General features: G+C 46.1%; 2 protein-coding genes across 5 annotated transcripts; one reads left to right on the top strand and one right to left on the bottom strand.

Moving 5' to 3' along the window:
- Nucleotides 1–5,590: 5,590 nt before the first annotated feature.
- Nucleotides 5,591–18,321, top strand: Kctd13 (potassium channel tetramerization domain containing 13). Of its 2 annotated transcripts, none has more exons than XM_047533733.1 (6): nt 5,591–5,985; nt 7,235–7,404; nt 14,790–14,879; nt 14,966–15,018; nt 15,663–15,858; nt 18,093–18,321. In XM_047533733.1, exons 1-6 carry the CDS (start codon nt 5,742–5,744, stop codon nt 18,213–18,215), a joined length of 876 nt encoding a protein of 291 aa, XP_047389689.1. In that variant the 5' UTR covers nt 5,591–5,741; the 3' UTR covers nt 18,216–18,321. The 2 variants fall into 2 exon arrangements, with proteins under 2 accessions (XP_047389689.1, XP_047389688.1); XM_047533732.1 differs by having other exon boundaries at nt 17,537–18,321.
- A 122-nt stretch (nt 18,322–18,443) lies between these two features.
- Asphd1 (aspartate beta-hydroxylase domain containing 1) lies at nt 18,444–22,374 on the bottom strand. 3 transcript variants are annotated; one of them, XM_047533736.1, is made up of 4 exons: nt 22,203–22,374; nt 20,993–21,169; nt 19,466–19,579; nt 18,447–18,711 (listed from the first exon to the last, which is right to left on the bottom strand). In XM_047533736.1, the coding sequence occupies exons 2-4, from the start codon at nt 21,096–21,098 to the stop codon at nt 18,602–18,604; spliced, it is 330 nt and encodes a 109-aa protein (XP_047389692.1). In that variant the 5' UTR covers nt 21,099–21,169; nt 22,203–22,374; the 3' UTR covers nt 18,447–18,601. The 3 variants fall into 3 exon arrangements, with proteins under 3 accessions (XP_047389690.1, XP_047389692.1, XP_047389691.1); XM_047533735.1 differs by lacking the exon at nt 22,203–22,374 and adding an exon at nt 21,985–22,045; XM_047533734.1 differs by lacking the exon at nt 22,203–22,374 and having other exon boundaries at nt 18,444–18,711; nt 20,993–21,910.
- Nucleotides 22,375–23,143: the final 769 nt, after the last annotated feature.

Here is a 23,143-nt window from a genome sequence, read left to right as displayed (position 1 = left end):
ATCTGAGGAACTGTGAGGTGACTCAGTAAGAGGGTGCTGAAAATGACTTACTATAGCACTTATGTTTGTGTTAGGTTTCTGGGAAGACTTCAAGGAAAGGGCCTTTGCTCTGCTTAGAATGCTGTTGGGAAACTGGGATAATTCTATGATCAGTTATCAGAATAACTTCTATCTAAAAGGTGAGAAGAAAAGAACGAGACAAAATAGTTTGGATAAGGCTCTTGGTTTTGTCTGTGTTCAGACGTGAGTCCAGAGTTGTCTTGAACCATGGCAGTCACAGCATGACCTTGTCTATGTGATACTGGTGTTCCATAAAATCGTTTATGTTCAATAAAAGAAAACAACAGCCTCATGTTGTTCCAGCTCTTTCAACATGAGGGCCTGGGTGACAATGCCAGGCTAGCTCTGGACTCTCAGGGTCTGCTTTCTCTTGCTGATTCTCCTCACTTGGCCAAGGCAAATGAACTGAGGCTCTAGGACTTTATTATCCAGCTCTTTACCATTGACAAGGCTTGGCTCACCAGGAGATTGTAAAGAAAACAATATGAAGAGCTGGGGATGTAGCTCAGTGGGAGAGTGCCCCTGGGTTCAGTCCCCAGTATCACATCCCTTAAATGGTTACGGATCCTTGCAAGAGACCCGAAACACAGGTGCCTTGATTATCAAACCCAGGCAATGAGATCATGTCCCAACAAATCCAGTTCATCTTTTTTAGAGATCCAAATAACTTTTTCTTTTAGCACAGACTGTTCTACCTGATCTGTAGTATTTATATGGATGTGACAAGGAATATTTACTGTAGCATACATTCCCTCTTGGTAAATGAATTTCTGTTTGAATTAGTTGTCAGGCTTAGGAGTAGACATCGTATCACTTGTGATGTCTTCTGCTAGGGCTAGAGACAAGTGGGAACCCCTTTTCTAATAGTATTATCCCTACTCTGAGAAACACAGTACAGATAATATGCATGATAAAGGGACTCAGCTATCCCTCCTGGAATTCACCCCCACCCAAGTAGCCTACTTTTTTGAGGGGAGGGTACAGGAGCTTGAACCCAGGGGGACATTGCCACTGAGTTACATCCCCAGCTTTTTTTTTTTTTTTTTTTTGGTAGTTGTAGGTAAACACAGTACCTTTATTTATTTTATTTTATTTTATTTTTTTGGGGTGCTGGGGATCGAACTCAGGGCCTTGTGCTTACAAGGCAAGCACTCTACCGACTGAGCTATCTCCCCAGCCCCTATTTTATTTTTATGTGGTGCTGAAGAGCAAACCCAGTGCCTCACAGGTGCAAGGTGGGCGCTCTACCATGGAACCTCCCCAGCTCTTTTTTAGATTTTATTTTGAGACAGGGTCTCACTAAATTGCTTAGAGCCTGGCTAAGTTGCTGAGGCTGGCTTTGAACTCCAGATCCTCCTGTCTCAGCCTCCCAAGCCACTGGGATTACAGGTGGGTGCACCAGGCCCAGCCTGAGTAGCCTATTCTTGCCTCACTTTGGAGGTTTCTGAGTATCATCCACTAGAGAAGTGATAATTTTAAACATCTGAAGGTTCTAACAGTTATTCTCAAATACACAAAATAAGTTAGTGTGCAACAGCAGGTAGAAATCTGCTCTCCATGTAAGAAGTAGGACTCTAGTAGGGCCCAGGTTGAATTGGGAGTCTAAGCATCACTTACTACCAAAGGAGGTGCCTGATTTTCAGTTTTTGAGATGAACAGATTTCTAGAGTGGAGCCACAGTTCCTACAAAGTAGGTTGGAGTTTCTCAGTAGAGAATGAACTATCATAGTGAAGACAGCCCCCAAATTAGTTCCCATTCCTGATAGACTAGGTTTTACCAATAGGTTATTAATGACCTCAGCAGAAAGAAACATTTTGGTCAGGTCCAATTTTTACAAGACCAAAGTTTGGAATTAATCGTGTAAAGAAAATTTCAGAACAGAAAACATCTGTAGAAATGTTTTTTGTTTACTCCCTGAAATGTTTAAATCTATAAGATTGTTGTCAGCAGAATTAGGTGGTGGTAGTAGGGGCCACAGATCCAACATTCAGTTAAATTCAGAGAAGTAGAAAGGTCTGAAAAAAATACAGACACCAGTGTATTTTTTTTTTTTTTTTGTCTTGAGTAGCAAAAGACCACAGGAGTCAAAATTAACATAATAGCCGGACCTTGTGGTGCACGCCTATAATCCCAGTGGCTCGGGAAGCTGAGGCAGGAAGATACAGAGCTCAAAGTCAGCCTCAGCAATGTTGAGGTGCTAAGCAACTCTTATTTAGACACAAAGTCTCTAAATAAAATACAAAATAGGGCTGGGGATGTGGCTCAATGGTCAAGTGCCCCTGAGTTCAATCCGCAATGCTAAAAGCAAAACAAAACTTTATTATTATTGTTTGTTTTCGGTGTTGGGGATTGAACCCAGGGCCTTGATGCTTGAGAGGCAAGCACTCTACCAACTGGGCTATATCCCCAGACCAAGCAAAACTTTAATTAGCTGCAGAGGGTATTAAATAATTTCTTCCCTTCTGGTTTTAAGATACCTTCCAAATCAACTACCTTTTTCTTCTCAAAAGTTCCCCCCAAAAGCCACTGCAGTTCCAGATTGTTCCTGGTGAAACTTTAAGGGTATAAATTAGTGTTAATAATCAGAAAATAACGCAGGGAGAACGTCTTTGGCCCAGTGCTAGTTGAGACAAAGGCCCATAAGAACAGTGCTCATGCAACTGTGGGTCTCCGGGACTTGGTCAAAGACTGATCATCATTGACCATGGTCAGAGAAAATTTTCTGATTCTTGGCAGAAAAAATGAAACAAAGCAGATGTCAGGGATTCAGACAAAACTAAGAACTAATATTTTTCAAGGTCACTGGAAAAATTTATCCAAAGGACACTACTAGTCTGAGAATACTTTTTGAATTGGAGTGGGTTGGAGGATAGTTTTATTGGCCTTTGGTTGATGGAGAGATTGTTCATTAACTCTGAGAACAAATCAGACTCTGAGATGCTAATTAGTTGCACAATCCTGGAGCAGTTGGCATCCCTGTAAGGAACAAACTGAAGGAAGGAAATAGAGAAGAGAGGTGGCTCAATAGTAACACATTTTTATTCAACACAAACCTGCAGATGGGGGGTCCCATGGATACTGAGACCTGTCTTCCACTTACAGCCTGGGGTAGATATAAGGGAGTAAGAGAAGGGGACTTTTGGCCTGTTGCTAGGGGACTGACTCCTTGTGGTGTCATGTTCTTAAGGAACCAGTGTTTTTCAGGATTTCAGTCCTAGGTAACAATTTTCTTTCTTATGATGATGGAGTATTGTTTGGGGTTTAGGTCAAGCTGTCAGAGGGACCATGAGGTGACTATTGTTCTAAGATGGAGGATATATTTCAAAATGCTGTTACCTGTGTCAAGTTCTTCCTTACAATTCCCAACTTCTTCGAGAGACAACCGGTATTCGATCACCAGAGATTGAACATTTGTAATGCCCTTAGACGTCAGGGCTACCTGCTTCCCCTTTCTGTTTAGACTTTCCCTCTTTTAGATGAACAACATTAAAAACACTAGACAAGCACATAAACTATAAGAACAGGTGTAGAAGCCCAGAAAAGTTGCACCAAGGAAAAGTAAAAATCTGATTAGGTAACCAAAAAGTCCATGGAGACCTTATTCCAAGGGAGAAAAACAGAAACAAAATGCCCTAATGCTTAAGGATCCCAACCAAATGTCAGAGCCCAATTCAACAAGTTTTACCTCCAACCCATGAGCAGAATGGCACCTCAAACAGAAACACAAGAGGTTTCAGCGGTGCAAAGATCTTGTGTAAAGTCAATTGTAATTCACTATGTAACTCAAAATTATTAGAATTGAGAATTACAGTCCAAGGCAGTGAGGACTTAAGCAGAATCAAGGTAAACCTTCTTTTTTTTTTTTCTTTGCGATGCTGGGGACTGAAACCAGGGCCTTGTGCTTGCAAGACAAGCACTCTACCAACTGAGCTATCTCCCCAGCCCTGAACCTTCTATTTTTGACAATGCCCTCCAGTCACAGGCCACCAGGAATGCACCTGTAGTTCAACAAGGGAGACTGAAAACCCCAGGGGAAACCCTGGACTTCTTAGCAAGAACACATTTGAGGAGACTTATTTATAGGATTTGGGCTTGTGTTAGGTGATTTCATAGGTGGATTCAAGAAAGGAGGGATTTTTTTCTAGGCTGGATGCTGTCAGGAAGCAGGGATAATTATTTTTTGTTATATTGATAATTCTGATGTGTAAGATGGGAAGAATGAACCAGAGCTAAAGCTGTACTTGGTAAAGCAGAAGCAGTCACATTGTGAGAGAGGGAGTTGTGTTTGGTCATTTTTGTGGTTTGGACAATATTCTTGTTTGGGGGTTCATACATGATTATGCAATGGTCTTTATCTTGATCTATCAGTCAGAATGCAACCTTGCCTGATGTTGGTGTTTTGGGCAATTCTGCTCAACTGGACAACACCACTGTTGGTGCCAGGCCAGCTCCTAGCAACATCAAGGCTTCTGGAGAGACAATGCAAGCCAGTTCCCAGCTGTTAGGAGCTGCTTTTTCTTTTTCATTACTACAGTTGAAAAGCCAGAATTGACAAGCCTCTTTGGCAGAACATGAGCTCTCCGTGTTACAACAGGCCCTTTTCTCTCCAATACCTCAACACTGGCCCACTTCACTCGTTTCCACTCTTACCTGTTTCCTGCAGACGTTTAAACTAGCACCCCTCGCTAAGGGGGAAAAGAACCAACTAAGTCCAGAGAGAATGATTTGCCTAGGATCTCCCAGTGAATGTGGTAGGATCGAAACGAAAACTCTTTTGACTCTGTATTTCCCTTCGGCAAAGCTAAACATTAAGGTAGACTGTTAAGTCTCTAAACTGGAACCGGGTCTGGTTAGATAAAAATTCTTCTCACCACTTTATCTACAGTGGGTTCCTATCTTATTTCTTCTTTCTTTCATGATTTAGCTGGGATTCTAAGATCTTTGCTCAGTTGCTCCAGCCACCGCTGACATTCCTCTCTGCTTCTCCAATATACCAGGCTTGGTCTCTTCTTTCTGCCTGGACTCCCTTCCCTCTCCTTTCCACATGGCTGCTTCTCCCCAGGTAACACTCCGCATCCACCTGCTCAGACAGACCTTCCATTCTTGGCGCACCAGTACCACTGCCACCTCCGCTGGGATCCCCCAGTCCTTGGCCTCCTTTGAGAGCTTCCTTCGGAGCTCTGTTGGCAGTTCTCACAGTCTGTCAAAGGCGTCGGGACTGCAGGCGGGAAACCTTGCCTAATGCCCTGCCCACTCTGGGCTTCAGTGTTCCTTCACGCCGGTGAAGGCCTCCGCGAGCAGAGACCGGATCACGGGTCGCAGACTTCGCCTTTTGCATCCACATGGTGCAGCGGCCAAACGCCCGTTTCGTCTTGACTCCCCGGCTCTCGGGCAGCTCGCCCCTGGCCCTACCAGGCCAACCTCCTCTGCACGTGACCGGTCAACGCCCCCAACTGCGCGTACTCCGCACTCGTGGCCCCGCCCTACGCCATGGGCGGGGCCTAGGTGCGCCTGCGCAGTTGCCCGACTTCCGGGTGGCTGGAGCGCCAGTGTTGCGGAGTAGCGGCTTAGAGTGGGCGTGTTTGCAGCGAGCTCTGACCCGAGGGCTGGGGTCCCGGGTCTTTAGAAGCTAGCCTCAGCGGGCGGAGAAGGCCTGGGGTCGCCGCTACCGCTATCTGGCATGTCGGCCGAGGCCTCTGGCCCGGCGGCAGCCGAGGCCCCATCTCTAGACGTCCCTAAGCCCTCGGGTCCGGAGCCTGCCTCCGCCACTTACGGTTTGAAGCCCCTGACCCCGAACAGCAAGTACGTGAAGCTGAACGTGGGTGGCTCCCTGCACTACACCACGCTGCGCACCCTCACGGGGCAGGACACCATGCTCAAGGCCATGTTCAGCGGCCGCGTGGAGGTGCTCACAGACGCCGGAGGTATGCGCGCCACCCTATCACGTGCCCCCCTCTATCCCCCAGATTCCCAAATCTTTCTCCCAGGTTTTCATAGCCAAGTCTCCTCATGTCCCTTCTCTAGCTAAACTGCCGTCCGGTCAGTTCGTTCTCATCTCTCTCCAGCTCCCGAATCCCGTCGTATTTCTCTTTTCTCATTCAAAATCTGCCTCCTCCCCAGTTTTTATCCCTAGCACTAACCAACACTTAATGGAATCCCTAGCTCTGCCAGGCGCTGTGGTAAGTGATTCAACACGTCCCTTCGTAGTCCTTGTTACGGATTCTCCTACCCTTCATCCCTCAAAAGACTTGGGAACCAGCCCATCTGCCAGCAGCACCCCTTCAGGCAACCTCCGTCCGTTTCTTCCAACTTGCCTAGTTTTTTGTTCCCCTCTCTGTCTCCGAGTTGCTAATAGCCAGCCTGGAGAAGTCGGAGATCTTGGCTTTCTCTGTTTCCCTAACACAAGTCCCTGTATGCCCGAGGAATCATCCTTAAATACAACGTAGAAGGAGAAAGCTGCTTTGGGTTTATCAGGGACCCCAGAGTAGAGGGTGGACAGTTCTTGGCTTGTGAACTTTACCTTCTTGGAGTGTTGCAGTCAAGTTTGGGACCCATACCCTTAGTAGAACCTTGAAGTTTGCAGGAAAATAAGGATTTGGGAGGAGTTCAGCCGTCAAATACTGAAGGTGAAGAATTCATTTACTCAGTATTTGTAAAGTATCAGTTACTGCTAGAGACCTTTTGGTAAAGCAGTCTGACAAGATTAGTCTTATGGAGTTTGCTTTTTTTTGGGGGGGGGGGATGGAAAAGATCAATAAGCAAGTAAACAATAAAATACATGTATATAATCAGTTAATAAGTCCTATGAATAATGTAAATTTAAAATGGGAGTGAAGGGAAGTGGAGGGTAAGGGTAGATATTTTAATTAAATAAAATAGTCAGAATCAACAGAGTTATTGATAAGGTAATTCTGTAAAAACTTTCTCATGATAAAAGCCTTCTGACTATAGAACAGATTGGGGAGGGAATTAATTCTCTGTGACAGGGTATGAGTAAAAATCTAGGAAAACTCACTAGAGGTTTTTGAAAGGGATTGCTTAGATATAGTAGAGATTTGAAACAGATCAGTATTTAGACTTTCTTGTAACTTTGGAATCCTTTTTTCATAGAAATTTAGTAGCTTCGGGCCCCCAGCAAAGCCATCCTTTTTCCTGTCTCTGACCACCCCCTAGGCTGGGTGCTGATTGACCGGAGCGGCCGCCACTTTGGTACGATCCTCAACTACCTGCGGGATGGGTCTGTGCCACTTCCTGAGAGTACCAGAGAACTTGGGGAGCTATTAGGAGAAGCCCGCTACTACCTGGTACAGGGCCTGATTGAGGACTGCCAGCTGGCACTACAGGTGAGGATCCTCCCCTAACTCCTACGTTCCTATGCCCAAGTGCCTGGGAGAGTTGCCCAGTCATTTGGCTGTTAGGACTGGAAAATGGAGATACAGGGTCTGGCGTGGAGAGCTTGGCTGTGACTGGCCATAACCCCAGCAAATTTGGGAGTATGTTCTTCTTCATCCCTACTTCCTCAAGCGGAGCCCCCTCACCACCCCATGGGAGGACTGTTGGGATGATAAATACCTGCTCTCTGCTTCTTGCTGGTCCTGCCCAGCCAATCCAGCTGTTTACCGCCTGAGTAATTTATCCTTGAGCACAGCCCAGTCTATTCTCTCCCTTGCTCAGAAGTCCTCAGTAGTTCCCTATGCCACTGGGGGAAAATATATAAATTTAAATTGGAATGTAATAACCTCCAGGATCTGGTCCTGTCCCAGGAGGCAGCATTTTCCCATGGCTCCCACCTCCCTCAGGTTTTTGTTTTTGTTTAGTGAAATTCTTTTCGTCAAATGAAATCTTACAGAAGCAGAACCACCCTCCATAATAGGGTTTTGGGGGTTGAAGAGCTGCATCTGCTGGGCTCCATTTCTGTGGATTCTGAGAAACAGGACTTAGAAAGCACTGTCAGGACCCAGAGGGGTCCTTGTCACCTCTGCCATAGCTAACTGAGCAACCTTGAGCAAGTCAGTTCCTACTGCTGACATTCTGTCCTTAGGTCCCAAAAGATAAAGAGTCAGGAAAAATAAGTACAGTGTAATGAGCTTTACATAAAGCCTTTTATTCTATTCAGTTTTAACAATGTTAAAATATCTTGTCTTTTATGATACAATAATAATAGGAGATTATAAGAGTTTCTTTTTATGCCCTTTATAGATTAAAAAGTAGTGATTCTGAATAACTTTCATCTCAGGGAATATTTACTGGTTCTTAAAATTCAAAGGTATAAAATCCCTTTGGACAATATCCATGGTTTTCAAACTTTTTGACTGCAGCCCTTAGGGAAGAAAATACAGTTTATATGCATTTGTATAACTGAAATAAGAGTTTTATGAAAGGATACTTTTAGTGAAATGTACTTGGATATATTGTTTCTTTCCTCACTTCCTTCCTTCTATCCTTCCTTCCTTCCTTCTTCTTTAATACTGTTTGAGACCCTTTAAACTTATTTCATGACCCATTAATGAGTTACCACTTGGCATTTTGAAAAACATTAAACTAGACCTTAGAAGCACATTCCTGCTCTGTGATTTTAAACTGAGCTAGTGTTACTTTATACCCACTGTGCATTGGGAATGATTTTGCTGTCTGGTGGTGTGTACATTTTGTACCCTTGGTTGACATAAAGAGAAACATGAGGGAAGTTCGATAATGCAACCAAGGTCAGTGAGCCAGTAAACAGCAGAACTCAAATTCACCCCCAGGTTGTCTGACTCCCAAGTGGATCCTTTTCTTTCATGTTCCATCTGTCACCTTTCTAGGTTTCCTGGGGACCCCTCCCATCTCCTTGTATGGCACACAGTCATCCTTGGTTTCTACAAATCTTTTCTCTTTTTATATTTTCCTCTTCCTTCCCAATCTCCTGTCCACTTCCCTTTTCCTTAGGGGTATCCATCCATTCCTGATGTTTTGATAACATATGCTTGGATTATGTTTGTACCCTTGAAAAACTAAAGCATTTTTGGTGTATACATTTAAAATTTTCATAAATGTCATTGAGCAGTGGTTCGTGTTGTTCATAGTTTTTCATCCAGCACTTGTTTTTTTTAAATCCTTTCATGCCGTTGCATGCACATCTAGTTCTTTGCTTCTAACAGCTGCATAGGAATCCATGGTGTTCACTCACTATATTTTATTTATACATTCCCCTGAGGTTGGAGACCTAGATTGGCCCCACAAATAGTGCCACTGTGAGTATCCTTGTACATGTCCCCTTATGCTCCTGGACCAGAGTTTCTTATGATTGTAGCTGGAAGAATTACTGGGACATGGTACACATGCAATCTAAATTTCAGTAAATATTGTCAGATTGCTTTCCCAAATGGTTATAGTGCTTCATCTTGATCTTCAGTGTGTAAGAAATCCCATTTCTTCAAATTCTCAACACGTGGCATCCTCCTTTCTAATTTTGCCAGTCTGATGGGTATAGAGTAATCTCATTCCACTTTGCGTGCCTCTTGATTACTAATGAGATTGAGCATCTTTTCATATTCATACTCACTAGCTTTTTTGGTGTCGCCCTTCTGTAAATTGCTTATTCATATTCTTTACCAAATTTTCTACTGAGTTTCCTTTTTCTTGTTGCTTGGCAGAGATCCTTTTGCATATTTTAGTTTAGTTCCTAGGGAGAATTAAGCCCTATTATGTAATGGCATGTATTATACATACTCTAAGGCATGTTACAGGTAATAAGTTAACTTTTTTCCTAAGCATCCAGAATAGTACTATTTACCTATCTTGCTTGGGAGGATTCAGAAAATAACTCAAATTATTTTCCAGGTTTTGAGATTCACATAAGGAAGCCCAGTTGTAAAATCGGTTCCAGATAATAATTTGTAGTCAGTTTTAAATATTGCCAGTATTTTCGCTTATAATGTCACCTGTCTGTAGCATCTGTTGTTGAATAGAAATCCTTGATTTTTAAAAATTACAAATAACCACTCATTATATTTAAAGCAGTATTTATAATATCAACTGTAGAACTTTAGTAAACACAGAAAACCAAAAAATTAAAAGCAACAGTTTTTTTTCCAAGGTCTTTTAGTGTATATGTGCATGCACAATATGTGTCTCTGCCAGAATAAGATCATGCTGTGTGTAATGTTTTATAATCTGTTTTTTTTTCCCACAAATAATTGCCATCTTTCTGTATCAATAAAGTTTATATCTAACATCCAGGACATATTCCAGTTTCTCCAGTTGTTCTAGAAATGTTTTTGTACATGATTCATCTAAACCAGAATCCAGTCTAGATCCTCGCATTGCATCTGGTTATCATGTTCTGTGTAAGTCTTGTCCAATTCAAAACAGACCTTTTTTCTCATGATGCTGACTTATTAGAGACTGTTAGTTGTCCTGCACAGTGGAGCTGCTTACCAAATTTGCCTGATTGTTTTCTTCTGGTTACCCAGCCCTGTCCTGAATTTCCTATAAATTAGACCATATTTGATATTAAACATTTTGGTTAGAACACCTTGTAGGTATGTTATATATTTCATATTGGATTATATCAAAGGATTCATAATATTGCTAATATGACCCCTCATTAATGATGCACATAATTGGCCCCTGGATTCAGGTGATGGTGGTTTGATTCCTTCATTGTGTTCACTTTCCTTGTTGCCAACTATAAAGCCATCTGTAGGGTATTATTTGGGCACTGTAGGTAGCAGTTACCTATCAACAACAGACCAATTGATAATCCTTGCCTGAATCAGTAATTTCACTATGGTTGTAGAAGTTATAATTCTATCATTTCTCAACATTATTCCATGGGATTCTTTACAAAGTTATTTTCTGTTGTCAACTGAGAAATTTTTGACATTAATGTAGTCAAATCACCATTTTTTTTTCCTAGTGGTATATTTTAGGGGGGACCTTATATGAGAAGTTTTTTCCTGTGCTACATTTTTTATTAGCTCATATAATTCTATTTTTATAGTTTCATATATGGATCTCCTCATAGATGGACATTTTACTCTTGGTAGAACTCAATTTTTAAAATGTGAAGAAATTTAACTTTTTTTTTTTTTAAATCCTCCATAGAGTGAGCAGTTTTCCTCTGCCTTACTGAGTAGGGCTAACATGTAACAAATAGGTTGTTGAAGAAATGATAATGTGACTTTTGAAGCTAGGTCATAAAAGGCATTACTACTGCTTCTGCCTCTCTCTTGGATCATTCACTCTGGGAAGCCAGCCATCTTGTGGGGACACTTAAGCAACCCTCGGAGAGATCCATTTGGTGAGGAACTGACACCTCTTGCCAACAGCCAGCACAAACTCTCAGCCATATGGATGAACTATCTCAGAAGCAGATCCTCCAGGCCCTGTCAAGTCTTCAGATGACATACCCTGGCCAACATCTAGACTATAACTTCATGGAAAACCCTGAACCAGGACTACCCACCTAGGCCAATCTTAAATTCTTGACCCATAGAAAGTATGTGGGATAATAAACGTTTGTTTTAAGCTGCTAAGTTTGTAGTAGTTTGTTACTCAGCAAGAGATACAGATTTTAGTTCCTGGACTGGGGCATCTGCTATAAAAAAAAAAAAAAAAAAAACTAATGTGAAAGTAGCTTTAGAACTGAGAAATAGGCAGGAACTCAAAGGACTGAGGATAATGTTAGTAAAAGCCTAAAGAGCTTTGAAGAGTCTGTTAATAGAAGATTGATGATCTTGAGGAGGCAGCAGTGAGGGCTTAATAGTTAGGAAAATGTTCTTGGAAACTGATGAAAAGTTATGTACTGCCAGAAAGCTTAGTTACATTGTTTCCTAGGGTAATTTGGAAGGTAGAAAATGTACATAGCGAATGTGGTTTTCTAGTTAAGGAGGTTCCCAGATAGACTGCTGAAGGTACCACATAGTTTCTCACTGCTTATGCTAAGACAGAAGAGGTGAGAGTAACCTAAAGAAAAAGCAGTGGAACAAAAAGGAGCCAGAAATTGTTGGATTTAGAAATTCGCAGCCTTTCGAATAATAACTATGTTCAAATTCACAATTGACTGCCAGGTAAAGATTAAATACAGTGTGTTCTCAGGAAAACATGGTCTAAAGATGAATCCAGGAATGTGATTATAAAGTCCTTTGATTGTAAAGTTCCCAGAAATATCCAAGAAGATGCCTCAGAGACTCATTTGATAAATAATAGCACTTCTAAGAAGTGCTTAGGATGTGGTCCCTCAGGAGTCTGAGCACAAGCCCAAAGTAGAGAAGGACATGTCTTGCAGAGATTTGTGGGTATAGTTTCTTTCTTAGGAAGTGAACCCCAAGACTTACAAGACAATAAATATCAAAGATAATTATATACAGAAGCAGTAATAGCTTGGACCAAAAGGGACAGAGACAGCAAAAGAAGAGAACTTTGGACTCCCAAATTCCACAGGCAGGAAGCAGACTGAGGAAACTCTGGAACTGCAAACGTCATTCATGAAAAGGAAAGATGACTCGGCATAGGAGCCTGGAGAATTGTTTCTGAACAGGGGTAGGCATTAAAGAGTTCCCAACCTGTGTCCAAGTGAATTGCAGAATCTCCAGGACCAGTAATTTCCCCTGCCCCCTTTTGAACAAGAGTGCCCCTGGTGGTCATCCTGTGCCTGTTCAGCCATTGCATATTGAGTGTGTGGAGGAGACAACTTGTTTCTTATTCCCAGGTCTTTAGTTAGAGAAGAAATATCCTTCAGGAACTGTGCTTAGGAGATTACAGCCAAATATCCTTGCCCCACCTGGACCTGATTGAGACAGCAACATTCTGGACTTTGAGTTAATTCTGTAATGGGATGAGACTTTGAGGGATGTTGGGAAGGGGTGAGTGGGTTTTGCATGTGAATCATCAGAGGGTGGACTATGGGGCCAACCTCCAGGGCAGTGCCCAGTGAATCTTATCCCCAAGTAGTCGTTCCTTCTGTCACCTCCATGCACATTGAGTAGGCTGATGAAGCTGTGTCAAAGGACGATGAGGCCTCCACCTTGCTCTCGCTTGGATTATTTGCTCTGGAGAAGTCAACTGCCATGTTATGAGGATACTCAAGCAACCCAGTAGAGGTTGGTATGGCGGGGGTTAGATGTTTCCTGCCAACGACTGTTACCAGCCATACGAGTAAGCTTTCTCAGAAATGGGTCCTCTAGAGGGCATCGTGACGTCAGATGCCTGAGGCCAGAATGGCCTGGCTAAGCCTCTGCTGAATTCCTGACTTATGCAAACTGAAAAAATGAACACATTTTGTTAATTAAGCTGCTAAGTTTGGGAGCAGTTTGTTCAGCAATAGGTAATGTACACTCCATACCCCCCATCTTATTTCAAATAGCAGTATACACCAGTCTGCTTCTGAGCCCTCTATTGTGTCCCATTGGTTTTTCATTTCTGCACCAGAACTACAGTTTTTGTTATCATGGTTGTAGTATATAGAGTGTCTCCACTTTGCTCTTTTTACAAAAACTAAAACTAAGGCAGATGACATGCATGGTACATGCTTGTAATCCCAGTGACTTAGGAGCTGAGGCAGAAGGATCACAATTTGAAGGTTAACTTTAGTGACACCCAGTCTCAAAAAGAATAGGGAAGGTATATTAGTGGTAAAGCGCCCTGGCTTCAGTAACCCCCGCCCCCCCCCAAAAAATTTGACTCCAGTTGTAGACTTTTATTCCACTTAAATTTAATTTTATTCATTTACTTAAATTTTGAGGTGGGATCTCGTCATGTTGCCCAGGCTGGCCTTGAACTCCTAGTCTCTAGCAATCCTGCCTTAGCCTCCCAAGTTACTGGGGCTACCGCATATGCTACCACACTAGCCTGCCTTATTAATTTTGAAGAATTCTTAAGAGCAGTTTCTCAAAAAAAAAAAAAAAAAAAAAGGAAACTGGCTGGCCACTGTGGTGCATGCCTCTAATCCAGAAACTCGGGAGACTAAGGCAGGAGTGGGAGTTTGAGGCCAGCCTCAGCAACTTAGTGAGTCCCAAGCAACTTAGGGAGACCCTGTCTCAAAAAGATTTGGCTCAGTGGTTAAGCACTCCTGGATTCAACTCCGTGTGTATGTGCATGAAGTTGTATTTTAATTGTATCTTTCATTTTCAAGATTGGGAGAAGTGAGAGAGGTTTTGGCATGAAGATTCTAAAAGACAAGAAGTAGACTTTTATGTATCCGTTTCTATTTCTTCAGCTTCATCCCACTTAGCCAGGTTCATACATTCAACACATATTTATTGAGCATCACCTGTGTAGTGGTTACTTACTTCCTATAGGTAAGAAGAAACAGATCATAAACAAACAAAAATTTAGAAAGTGTCCTTAAGTGCTATGAAGAAAATGAACTGATAATATGTAAAGGAAGAAACATAGGAGGCTGCTTTAGCCAGGCCCTTAGCAAGCAGGGCTGGCACTGTGAAGAGGCACCTTTGAGCCAAGATCTGAATGGTACAAAGTGGCTAACAGTGCATACAGCTGAGTGGAAGCCCAGTGCCAGGGTGAACATAGCTGGAAGCATGAAGGAGCAAGGCAGGCAGCCTAGCAGCAAGGGAGGAGTGTGGGCTGAAATCAGGTCAGCAGACATGGGATCCTGCACAACTTTGTGGACCACTGAGTCTGGATTTTTCCTCTGCAAGGGCTACAAGCAGGTTTTGAAGGCCTTTAAGTGATGTAGCAAATGACCTCTGGTTGTGCTGTTAATCACCTTCCACTTCTTCCCCAGCAAAAAAGGGAGAACCTGTCCCCGCTGTGCCTCATCCCCACCGTGACATCTCCCCGGGAGGAGCAGCAGCTCCTGGCCAGCACCTCCAAGGTGAGGCCCCTGAGCTCTGTGGGGTGGAGGCTGAGGGCCTCTCCCTGCAGCCTGACCCCCATCCTTCTCCCCCTCTCCCCCAACAGCCCGTGGTGAAGCTCCTGCACAACCGCAGTAACAACAAGTACTCCTACACCAGGTGACCACTGTGGTGGGGCAGGGTGTGTGTGTGCCCGTGTACACCAGGCAAATGCTGGGGTTGCTGCTGGTCCAAGGGGAGGCTGTGGCCACACGGGGGCTCTAAGGATGTCTGCTTCATTGCACATTCCAGCTCTGCCACTTGCCCACTGGGTACTTTGAGTAGATCCTTCCCCGTTTAAGGCTTCAGTTGTATCCTCAGGACACAGGTTTAGGTGAAGCCAAAATGGTAACGGCTGTCGTGGACTAAGTGCTTATTTTCAAACCAGATTCCTCTAAGTGTGCTGTTAACTTACACAACTCTCCCACTGGTTTGAGGTAGGTGTTGTGCTCTCCATTGACAGATGAAATTGAGGCACCAAGAGTTGAAGTAACTTGCATAGTGTCAGCCAGTTAAAAAGTGGCGGAGCTGGGGTGCCTGGTGTGGCAGTTTGGTGAGGCAGCCTGGCTCACAAGCCTGCAAGGGGAGCTGAATTGCTGTGCTTGCTGGAATTTGCCCAGCAAATGCTCTTTCCCTTCTGAGACCTACTTGGCTGGAAGCTCCTGCAGGGCAGGACCAGAGTGACAGGAATCAGTGCCATCCCTGGGGGGAGCAGGAAGTGGAAGCCAGTCACACTGAGGCCTTGCTGGCACCCTGGTCCTCAGCACTTCAGATGACAACCTACTTAAGAACATCGAGCTGTTTGACAAATTGGCTCTGCGGTTCCATGGGCGACTGCTCTTCCTCAAGGATGTCCTCGGGGACGAGATCTGCTGCTGGTCTTTCTACGGGCAGGGTCGTAAAATCGCCGAGGTGTGCTGCACCTCCATTGTCTATGCCACGGAGAAGAAGCAGACCAAGGTCAGAGGGGTTCAAAGCCTGGTCAGGGAGGCATGAGGGCGTTAGGACCAGGACCCTGGACAGAGGCAGCTTAGCTGATCCCGTAGGAAGAGTCCTTCAGCTGGAGTCAGGGACCAGAGTTTTGGGGTCTTGGCTGTGTAACTTGGGCAGGTCATCTTATTTCAGTGGTCTTTATTTCCCTGTAAAAGGGTGTTGGCTTAGAGCAGGGTTGTCTTGTTTCAGTGCTGAGGATTGAACCAAGGGCGTCTCATAGAGCAGGGTTCTTGACTTCTATAGTCCCCTGCAGTAGTGTGTAGGTTTGGAGGTGTGTGTGCATTTTTCTGTCTACAAAGTCCACGGTTGCCTTTAAAATTTCAGAAGGTCTGTTACCAACAAAAGGTTCTTGAAACCACGTGGTCTCTTGGAATACATTCGAGTTTGTAGATCCTGAGTCATGAACGTGACAGTCATCGGCAAACATGTCTCAAGTACTGCTCTGCACTAAACACTGCCCAAGACTTGGAACCGCAGAGAAGGATGAGCTGAGTAGAGAGCAAGCCCTTCCTCACCTGCCCTTCTGAGCTTGATGTGAGGATGTACCTCAGGTACTCCACAGTCATTTCAAATCTACCCAAGGCCTCTTCACACCTCTCACCTCAGCACACACCATTTTTTGGAATTATTTTTTTTCCCCCTTGTCCCTTTCTGCCTAATGAACTTGTCCCTAGCCATTAAGACCCAAGCCAAGCATCATTTTCCTTGGGACATCTTTGCTCATGAACTTGGAATCCAGCCATGTCAAAGTTGGTCACACTCCCTTCTTAGCTGGAGACAGCACTTGTATTAGCATATAGGTGGGGAGATGGGGGGCTGCTTCAGTGGCCCGGCAATTCTTTGCCTTTTTCTTTCCTGTCTCCCCAGCACTAGCCTGGCCCTTGTTACACAGTGGAAGCTAGGAGACATTGATGGAATGCATGAGTGAATGAATGAATGAATGACTCCACTTCTGGAAGGTTTCTTCTGCAACTGGGAAGACAGGAAGATAAACCAGTAATTAGAAAGCTACATTTACTATAACCTTCCAAGGCCACACAGGTGGAGTGCCCCAACAACTTCTTTGACTTCATTCCTATCCATGTCATCAATCTGGCTGGATGGTGTTGGCCTCCTTGGTGATCTTTGAATAATCCAAAAGGTACACTCCTGACACAGAGCTGTCACACTTACCATTGCCACTCCACAGTCTGCTTTCCCTAGCTGTCCCTGGTCTGCCTCCCCTGCTTTGGTCAGAAGTCACCCTCCAGTGAGGCCCTCCTTCTTTAAAGAGGTAACACTCCTGGCCATGACCAATCTCATTCCCATTTCCTGATTTCTTTCTTCACATTTGTCACCATCTGACTTAGCTTGTTTTGAATGCTTATCTGAGTCCTCTCCCTAGAATGGAAACATGCTGAGAGCAGGCACTTTTGAGTTTTGTGTACTGCTGTATTCCCCATGCTGAGGATAGTGTCACTCTGCCTGTCTAGCTTCAGAACTGGGCCTTGGAATATGAATCTGCCAAGTAAAGAAGTTGCAGAGGGAACAGCCTGAGCCTGAGAACTATCTACAGAAGCTGGGAGGCGTATGAGGAGCTGTGGTGGAAGGGGGCTGTGGGACTGGACCAGAGGGTAGGAGTGGGGAGGTTGCTGGCCTTTTGCAGGTGGAATTCCCGGAGGCCCGGATCTTCGAGGAGACCTTGAACATCCTGATCTATGAGACTCCCCGGGGCCCAGACCCAGCCCTCCTTGAGGCCACAGGGGGTGCAGCTGGAGGTGGTGGGACAGGCCGAGGGGAAGATGAAGAGAACCGAGAGCACCGTGTCCGCAGGATCCACGTCAGGCGCCACATCACCCACGACGAACGTCCTCATGGCCAACAGATTGTTTTCAAGGACTGACTTTTGACCCTTCCCCTGCCTTCCTCCTGCTTCTGCGACCCAGTCCATACCTCTCTTTTTCCTCCCCTCCCCAGACCTTTGCCCCGGCTCTGCTGGCCAAGTCGTGGGTCTTCTGTCCCTTCATTGCATGGTACAGTTCACTGTGGCCCTTTTCCGATCATTCTCACTGCTAACAGCACTGTACATTCCAGCCTCTCCCCTCAGGACAGCCCTTCAGAAGACCACATTCAGCCCCTCATCCCCATTCTTGTTCTGCCATTTTTCCTTCACCAGATGGTTTAGAGTGACTTAGAATTCCCCTTCTCTTTTTTTAATACAGTGTACACGCCTAAGTGTTGAGCCAGCCCTTGGTAACATCCACCGCGTTCTGAGCCGCCTCCCACCATTGTACAGGGTACTCAGCCTCCCTCCCTCGCTCCCCACCATTCTCCCACCTCCTTAACTTTGTACTAGGCTGGCCTGGGCCTATGCCAGCTTGGCTATCTTCTTGATCTGTTTGATATTATTTATTATTTTAATTTTCTATTAAATTATTGGAATAAAGTTGAGTTGAAAGCCTGCTGTCAGTTCACAGGGAGAGGAATGGGGAGAGGGCTTGTGTGAGGAGATACCTGACTAGTTATATGGCAGAAGACAGGAACCCCTGTCCCAAGACCTTCCTGAGGCTGGTATCTGGGAAGGAAGTACACAGGAGTTAGGAAAGGGTTCAACATTTATATTTCAGTGCTTACTGGCCATCCAAGCCCCCTCCCAACCCTCAAAGAGGAAAAGGTCCTGGCTGCCACTCAAGCATCTCTCCAGCCAGGTGTCTGAAAGGAACACCTTCCTTCAAGGATCTGGTGCGAAGACAAAGTCGAGGGCCTGACGCTCAGCCCCAGCCACATTGGGGTGCCAGAGGTCCACGATGAAGACTACTCTAGGCCCATCTTCAGGGGTACCTAAGGTACACGGGGATAGAAACAACAGCAGCTGACATGAAGCACTCAGGAGAGACTCAAAAGCAAACAGTATGTAAGTGCCGGTTCCTGTTCTAGCCCTTTATGAACTCTTGATTAGCAAAACGTGATGAGGTAACTCCATAGTTACCCCCATAGTTATACAAAGTAACTAAGGTGTAACAAGCTGAAGTGATTTGACCAAGATCTGACAGCTCCTGTAGGAGAGGAGCCCAAGTGATCCAGACCTAGAGTCCTGTGCTGATAACCATTTTATGTTCACCCCCATGAACTTATTTAACCTGTGGTTGCTTGATTTAAAAAAAAAAAAAAAAATGCAGTTGCAGCCTGGTAGTACACACCTATAATCCCAGCAACTTGGGAGGCTGAGGCAGGAGGATCACAATTTGGGGGCCAGCTTCTGCAACTTAGACCCTGTCTCAAAATTTTAAGAAAGAGCTGGGATTATAGGTAGAGTGCCCCTGAATTCTAGCCCCTGTACCAAAAAAAAAAAAATATATATATATATATATATATAAATATATATATATATATATATATATATATTTATGTATGTATATATTGTATATAGAGTTGCCACACAGGTGATTGGAGTTACGTGACTTGCTCATGATCGTGCAGCTGGGTATTGGTGGTGCTGGAACAGGAAGTCAGCAGGCCTGATTCTGTAGCCCTCTAAGTCTCCTTCACTCTTCCATCCTCACCCCCACCCCCAGTAGAATGGAGGCCCCATTACCATTATGAGCCACTGTGTGCAGGAAGGAGTCATCCACCAGGAGACAGTGTCCCTCAGCCCAGCACTGGGGCTCACCCCCAACCACCAGCTCACAGCCAGGGGGGATCTTCACACCTGTGGGAAGAGACCAGGTATCTATAACACTCCTGCCTCTGCCCAGGGCACCCTGCTCAGTCAGCAGCACTCCTTGCTCTCTGGATGGTGACTGGAGTATAACCAACACAGCAATGGATGAAAGGATTGCTAGGAGATCAGGGAAGTGCCGCTGTGGGAAGCACAGTCTATCATTTTTAGAGAATAGAAAAGGCTGCCTGGAGAAAATGGCATTTCCTGGGTTTCCTGACAATTCAACTCAAGAACCTATTATCTGCAGGCACTGTTTCTCCACAAAATATAACTAAGGACTCCATCCTGGCCCAAGGATCACACAGTTGAGCATGGTGGGAAAACTGAGCAGCCTACTTAAATGATGGAGAACAGAAAGGCATCCTGGAGGAAGCACAGGATTTTAAAATACTCCCAAAGGCTATGTAGGAGTCTTCCAAGCAGCAATAAGGAGGAAGGCCTTCGAAGTTGAGAGTCTAACAGCATGTGGCATCTGCCTGGAGCAGCCAAAAGGCCTTCATGATTTAGAGCATGGTGGAAGGGAAGGGGAGGAAGGATCTGGACTTGGTCTTGAGGACAGCCTGCCCAAAGTACAGGACATATTCAACTGGCCATACAGGAGATACTTTGGGGTGAAACAAGATTATGGCATGGACTAACAATCAGAAAGTTGATTTCTTTCCCATTTTCTTTCAACCTTCAAAACATCAAAAAGAATATCTCAGTTTGGTGCTATTAGACTGGTACCTTTTCAATGAAGAAAATAGAGGCTTCAGGCTTGGAGTGACCTGAGTATTTAACTGGAATATTTCAGACTTTCTTTCTTTTTAATTTAAGTTTGATTTTATGAGCACTTTCTATGTAGGGTAAATAATACTGATGATCACTTACAGATCTATAAATATTCCTGTTCATGAAATAATTAAAACCAAAGGTTGGGGAAAAGTCAATGTGAAGAAACATGCTGGGGTTAAATGACTATGGTAGAGTTTATTAAGATGGTTTGCAGAGAAGTGAAACTCAGAAAATGCTACTGTGGCTGGGCAAGCAGCACATGCCTGTAATCCCAGTGGTTCTGGAGGCTGAGGCAGGAGGATCACAAGTTCAAAGCCAGCCTCAGTCACTTAGTGAGGCCCTAAGCAATTTAGGGAGACCTTGTCTCTAAATAAAATATAAAAAAGGGCTGGGGATACAGCTCAGTGGTAAAGGGCCCCTGGGTTCAATCCTCAGAACCAAAAGAAGAAAAAAAAGAAAAAAAGAAAAAAAAAAAAAAAAACTACTGTGGGCAATAGTGAGTCATGGAAGATTCCTAAGAAGGAAGGCTTGAGGAAAATTCATAGCAGAAAGGTTCAGCAGCTGAGAAGAGGATATGGATGGGAATTGTGGAGGCAAGGGAGTTGTCCGTAGACAGGATTTACTTACCCAGATGGCATCTAACCCGAGCATTGGTGGGCCCACAGCGGCCTTCGAGCCGGGCTCCAGGCAGGAGGACAGAAAAGCCAGCATTGCCGAAGGTGTTGGCACTCATGAAGCTCCGCAGCCCCCTCAGTGCCCTATAGGCTCCCGGGCACCGACGGCAGTTGCTGGGTTGGCACCGGCCTGCTTGGTACAGCAGGAGCTGGTAGCACCCAGGGGCCAGGGGTGGGGACCAGCCCCGAGGCAAAGGGGTAGTCCCTGAGAAGTCCCAGCTCACAGCCCCAAAGTCCCGCAAAATGGCAGGGAAGCTGCTTTCTAGGAGTTCCACATCATGCCGTTGGGCATCCCGTGGCACAAAGGGGGCTGAAGGCAGGTCTGGCAGGAAAAACAGGCCTGGGCGCTGAATGCCCAGGACACCTGGCCCTCCTCCAGGGCCTGGGCCACCCTGAGCTGCCCGCCTCACCCTACCCATCCCAGCCCATGAATAGCGCCTGGCATAGGCCCGGAGTCGACGGCTCACTAGGCCTTCTGCTCTGGGTCCTTCTCCAGGCTCCCCAGGGCTCCGTGAGCCTGGTCTGCCAACCTCGGGGCATCCCCCAGGCCCACCACTAACACCTCCAGCCCTGCTTCCGGCCCCTAGGGCCTGTATGTCTTGGGAACCCAGCCGGTAGCAGTACCAGAGAAACAGGGAAGTGATGGCTCCCAGGAGCAAGGTAAGGGCTGAGGAGGCCAGGGGCAATGGCCATGGAAGCATGACAGGCAGGGAGGCCCTGGCCAAGAGGCCTGGGGCATCTTCCAGACCCCAGTTTCCCTGTCCCCCCAGCTCTCCACCTGTCCCCTCAATGGCTGCTTCCTGGTTCCCCCCTGGGCCGTTTCCCTTCCACATTCCTGCTCCTGGTTCGTTGGCTCCTCTGAGGTCTCCTCTCTACTTTGTACCTCTCTATCCCCTCCTTCAGGTACTAGGAACCCTCCTAGCTCCCTCTCTCCTCTCCTCTTACCTCTTCTTTCTCCATTCAGTTGTCTCCCCTCCCTCTATCACTCTCCTCTCCCTTCTCTTCCTCTCTCTCTTCTTTCTCCTCTGGCAGTGTCCTCTCCCTCTGCCTCTCTCTCCACCCTCAGTCTTCCACTCGCCTCTCTTTTCTCCTCCCTCCACCCCCGCCCCTTCTTTAGCTCGCTCTCCCTTTTCCTTCTAGCTTCCCCGGACAGCAGTTCCTACCCCTCCTGGACCCGCAGCCCAGGACCCCGCAGCCTGTCTTCCTCCGTGGTGGCTTTTTTTCTCTCCTTCCTCCCTCTTCTCTCCTTCTTGCCCTCGCTTCTCACTCGACCCGACCCGCTGGTCCTGCCTCTCTCTCGTTCCCTCTCTCCTACTCGCTCCTTCCTTGGCTCCCACTCACCCTGACGTCACTCCTTCCCGCAGCCCTCCCTGCTTAGCTACCTCCGACCCCTCCCAGTGGCAACGCAACTCAGCTCTGGGGGGAGGGGTAACTCATCTCTGGATTTGCCTCCCTGCCCCCAACAGCCTGGCCCCGGCGCCACGTGGGGCACAGGGGGCACTGTGCCAACCTCCAGCACCCCGCAATGCGAAAAGGAGGGGCGGGGCCTGGGTGGGCGGGGCAAACCAAGGGGGCGGAGCGAGAGCGGGGACTGACTGACTCCGCTCGGGCTCAGAGACTGCGGGCAGGGAGGCCACCGCCAGTCCGCGGGTCTGCGAGTCCCTCGAGTAGTCAGCCTGTGACTCCTCCTCCCGCTTGGCCTTCACAAGAGCCAGCCCATGGCGGGAGCCTGAACGTTAATGAAAGCGGCTTCAGCCAATGCCCGCCAAGCAGAGGGCCTGAGGGCGCAGGCGGGGCGGAGAAGAGCTGTCCGCGCGCTGGTGGTGCTGAAAAGGGCGCTTCCTAAGCGTTGCGAGGGAGACCAGGAGAGAAAACCAGAGTAGAAGCTGCCTGGCAGCTGGCCGGGGTCATGTTGTAAGAGGAAGGGTCTCCCCTTTCCAGACCCTGACCTGTCACCCCTTATATTTTTCACAAACATGGAAACTCGCCGTTCTCCTGGGGGATGGGAAGGCCCATTTCATCTGAGTTTTTCTGTAAAAGGCAAAGGGGGAAGTCCCATGGGGGGTCCGGTCGTGGACAGAGGGCATATTGGAGGACCAAGCAG

The sequence above is a fragment of the Sciurus carolinensis genome, chromosome 18 (assembly GCF_902686445.1).
Source record: "Sciurus carolinensis chromosome 18, mSciCar1.2, whole genome shotgun sequence".
Taxonomy (NCBI): domain Eukaryota; kingdom Metazoa; phylum Chordata; class Mammalia; order Rodentia; family Sciuridae; genus Sciurus; species Sciurus carolinensis.
Note: the sequence above shows the minus strand (reverse complement) of the source record. Positions and strands in the feature narration are given on the sequence as shown.

What these genes read in the sequence shown, in the direction of transcription:
- Kctd13 (XM_047533732.1), top strand. Translation starts at nt 5,742, where the DNA reads ATGTCGGCCGAGGCCTCTGGCCCGGCGGCAGCCGAGGCCCCATCTCTA. An exon ending in ACTGCCAGCTGGCACTACAG is followed by an intron (nt 7,405 to 14,789) that starts GTGAGGATCCTC and finishes CTTCTTCCCCAG; the next exon opens with CAAAAAAGGGAGAACCTGTC. An exon ending in CGGAGAAGAAGCAGACCAAG is followed by an intron (nt 15,859 to 17,536) that starts GTCAGAGGGGTT and finishes GGCCTTTTGCAG; the next exon opens with GTGGAATTCCCGGAGGCCCG.
- Asphd1 (XM_047533734.1), bottom strand. Translation starts at nt 21,872, where the DNA reads ATGTGGAAGGGAAACGGCCCAGGGGGGAACCAGGAAGCAGCCATTGAG. An exon ending in TCGGGTTAGATGCCATCTGG is followed by an intron (nt 19,580 to 20,992) that starts GTAAGTAAATCC and finishes CTCTTCCCACAG; the next exon opens with GTGTGAAGATCCCCCCTGGC. An exon ending in GCACACAGTGGCTCATAATG is followed by an intron (nt 18,712 to 19,465) that starts GTAATGGGGCCT and finishes CGTGTACCTTAG; the next exon opens with GTACCCCTGAAGATGGGCCT.